Source organism: Malania oleifera, chromosome 5 (assembly GCF_029873635.1).
Source record: "Malania oleifera isolate guangnan ecotype guangnan chromosome 5, ASM2987363v1, whole genome shotgun sequence".
NCBI lineage: Eukaryota > Viridiplantae > Streptophyta > Magnoliopsida > Santalales > Ximeniaceae > Malania > Malania oleifera.
The window spans coordinates 4831869-4836055 of NC_080421.1; the positions used below are offsets into that span (position 1 = coordinate 4831869).

The following is a 4187-nucleotide window of genomic DNA, read 5'->3' on the forward strand; positions in this document are numbered from 1 at the left end:
TACCTTGAATAGTATTTTTCACGAAACAAGACATTGACTCGAAACAACTTCCAAAATCAGGAAAAAGAAGAGCAAACCTTAACCTTACAATGTTGATGGTGATTATAATCACAAAATAACCAGACTAGTATAAAACAACAGATTTGAAAAGAATCAAGGCGTGGTGATTTCTCGTCCTAAATAAAACTGGGAACGGAGTTAAATGCTGTACAAGCACTATACATGCATGCATAACGCAAAAATTATAACTTCAATCTCCCATCCAGTTAAAGGAGATAACATATCTAGCTTGATCCAAACTCACGTTGAGAATGCTTGAACCAAGTCCACCATACCTTTTAAAACCTCAGTTCAACCTTGCCCATTTTGGGCTTGTTAAGGCCAGGGCTTCTAGTTCCAGCTTAATATGTTATCGTCTCCTGAAATATTTACATCCTCTATGCATAATCTACTTTAGAAAAGCGTAGCCTCTGTATTAACAAAAGCAACCAGTCGTAAAATAATAAAAACTCAAAATTTGGTGGAACAGTGAAAAAGGTAAACAGCTTTATCAATTTTATTAAAGAAATGATGAGGAAAAACAATTACAGGAAAGGAAGTAAAAAATATCTTCCATGTGCTCAGCTATCCAAACATTGGAATAAAATTTTCATAAGTACATCACTGTAGATTCAGTGAAAATCAATATACACAAAAAAAATTTTCATGCCCTCACCAACTTGAGAAGACTAAAATTAATGGAATACGATTTCAGTCTCCCTGATGGTGCATTGAAAACAGAAAGAATGGAAACTATTACTATTCTATGTTAGTTAATGAGACATCTTCTTCCATTTGGCCGGCTAATTGTTCCAAGACCGAGTATATTTCTTCTTTCAAACGGTGTAAGCTGTCCAATACAAAGAAAGCATGCACCTCATTTTCAATTTCAATCCAACTAATGGGCCTCTCCTTCTTCACATTTCTCTCATTCATTAGCTGTCTAACCCTCGCCACTAATTCCTCCTTTCCAAGCACAGCATATATGCTTGACAATAATACATATGCTGCAGGGGATTGAGGCTCCAACTCAATAAGGTGTTCTGCTGCTTTTCTTCCCACTTCTAAATTTCCTTGAATCCTACAAACATCAAGTATAGCATTCCAAACCTGATGATCAGGTTTAAAATGAATATTTTTGAGCTGGCTCATCACCTCATTAAAACATCCAGCTCGGCTGAAGAGATCAATTAAACATGCACAGAGTTCTTGATCGGGAACCATGCCATGATCACAAGTCATTGATTCAAAAATTCTAAGACCGTCCAGCACAAAACCCGAACAACTACATGCCTGAAGCACAAGAACAAGGCTGATCTTGTTTGGTTTTACACCTGATATCACCATGTCATCAAACATCTGCACTGCTTCCTTACCACAACCATACTGTGCTAAGGCAGATATCATTGTGTTCCACAACACAACATCTTGCTTATTACCCATGCCATAAAAAACACATTTACCAAGTCCAAGCGTCCCACATTTTGAATACATGTCAATTAGAGAGCTCACAACTATGGTGTTAGGTCTGAAATTAGCACGAATCAAATAGGCATGAATTTGTTTCCCATGTTTTAGCGCAGCTATACTGGCACATGCAGAAAGGCAACTACTGAAGGTGAATTGATTAGGACTAATGTGAAGTATCATCATCTTAGAGAACAAATCAAGGGCCTTGTGGCCCATACCATTTCTAGAATACCCGCTAATCAAAGCAGTCCATGAGACAGGATTCTTCTTGGGCATCTTATCAAACAATTCAAGGGCTGACTTCATGTCACCCCATTTGGCATATCCTGAAACCATGGTGGTCCAAGAAAGCACATCTCTCACCGGCATGCCATCAAACAATCTCCTTGCATCACCCATCTCCCCACATTTTGTGTAAGCATCAACAACAGAGCTCGAAAGCACAACATTCGACACAAACCCAGTAACTAAAATCTGACCATGAACCTGCCTGGTAAGTTCCACGTCTCTCAATTTCACGCACACGGTCAAAACACCAGCAAAACTAAATGCATTATATCCCAGAGATGAGGCACGTAACTTTCTATAAAACCTCAAAGCCTCATCGTAAAAACCGAGCTGCCCACAGGCAATTACCATTGTATTCCATGACACAACATCCTTCTCTGGCATTTTATCAAACAACCGCTGGGCTGGTTTCATCATTCCCAACTTAGCATAACCAGAAAGCATATTATTCCAAGAATACAAATTTCTCCCGGACATTTTGTCAAACACTTTACGTGCTAATGCTTCATTACCACATTTCGAGTACATATTAATCAAATGATTTGCTAAGAACGTAGTGGGATTCCGGAACCCAGTGAGCTTCAAGTGTAGGTGAAGCCATTTGCCTTCTCTCAGAGACCTGGTATTGGCGCACTGTTGCAATAGCGAAGCAAGGGTGCGTGAGTCTAAGCGCAGACCATGACATCTCAAGAGGTCCAAGGACTTAACAGCTTCTCTGAGCTTGCCCTGAGAGGAGAGGACAGCGATGGCTTTGACGATGCAGGGACGGCGCTCCTGGGTTTTTGGGGATTTGGCTCGGATTGTTTGAGGTTGAGAGTTTTTTAGCGAAGAGAGAGAGGGCATTGCAGAAGGAAAGGGCTGGATGAGGCGTCTTCATCTACGCAATGATTCGCCGCTGTGAAATGGGCGTACCGGCGAGCATCGGTGGCTGCGACGAACTACGGTGACGATCCACTGTTTGTTGGGTAGACGGAGACGGGGTTGGGCCCCACTTAGCTTCTTCGAGTTCCTCAGATCTTGAAGAGGCAGATTCTGATAGGCCACCCTGACCTCGTCACGTCAGCATCTGGCTCACGGCAGCGCAAAATTTGGAATGCAAGAAGGCAACACAAGGGAAGTCATGTTGTAACAATACTTAATATATTATTACTACTAATTAATAATGGTAGAAAAACAAAAACTCTATGAAATATTGTTTAAACAAGATAAAAAAAAAAAGCGAAAAATAAGAATCTAAGGATAAGACACAAGTCTAGAAGCCCTTCTATTCTTACAATTCAAATGTATAGTAGCAATATTTCAATATATTATATGTATCTAGGTTTTAAATTAGGATAATTATCCAATTTAAATAATCTCATATTACTCAATCACAATTTGTTAATAATAAATTAAGTTAACAAATAAAATCAATTCTAGGCTTGAGTTACGGCCAACGTTGTCTCCCTTAAACCAAGATTGTTCATGGACACCATGCCTAGCGTCTTTTTCAACCTTAAGAATAAATCTCACTTCAATGGTGGCATGAGCAAATCTACCACCTAATTTTCAGGTTTGTAAAATTCAAGGACAATCTCCTTATTCTTCACTAGCTCTCTGACGTAGTGAAACTTGATATTAAAATTTTGCTTCTTTCTTGAAAAATTGGGTTTTTAGATAAAGCAATCATTGAGTAATTATCACAAAAAAATCCTTATTGGTTCTTCCTGCCTATGATACAAAAAATCAAGCATCCATCTCAATCAAACTACATGTGTCGCAGTTCTCTTCGCTGCAATATATTCTGTCTTTGCGATAGATGAAGCAACCACCTACTATTTTTTTTAGATGATCAAGAAAAAATTTTAGAGCCAAGATAGAACAAATAGCCTAAAGTACTCTTTCGTATTTCTGTATCTTTAACTCAGTCACTATCTGTGTATTATTCACACAGTTATCACTCCCAACTTTTCCTAACTTCAAATTTTCTTCAATTGGAGTCCATATTGGCGTGCAATTATCCATCTTAAATTTTTAAAATATCACCAGCATATTTTTTTTTTAGAAGTAAATGTCTCATCATATGTCTGAATAACTTCAATGCCCAAAAAATAAGACATTAAACACATATGAGTCATTTCAAAATCTTTTAGTCTAGCCTCCCTGAAGCCTAAAATTAACTTAGAATAGTTCCTAGTAAAAACCAAATCATCCACATATAAACATATTATGATCACATCACCCCATAAATTAATTTTCACATATAAAGTGTGTTCATGTGGACACCTCTGAAATCCATGTGAAAGAAAATAAGAATTAGTCAAGGTATACCAAGCTCTAGGAGCTTGCCTAAACCCATACAGTTCTTTTCAATTTATAAACCTTATTTTGTTCACCCTTTTTAATATAAC

General features: G+C 38.0%; 1 protein-coding gene across 1 annotated transcript; it reads right to left on the reverse strand.

Moving 5' to 3' along the window:
• Positions 1–533: 533 nt before the first annotated feature.
• Positions 534–2901, reverse strand: LOC131156717 (pentatricopeptide repeat-containing protein At2g21090). The gene has a single exon (XM_058110608.1). The coding sequence runs from the start codon at positions 2638–2640 to the stop codon at positions 799–801; it is 1842 nt and encodes a 613-aa protein (XP_057966591.1). The 5' UTR covers positions 2641–2901; the 3' UTR covers positions 534–798.
• Positions 2902–4187: the final 1286 nt, after the last annotated feature.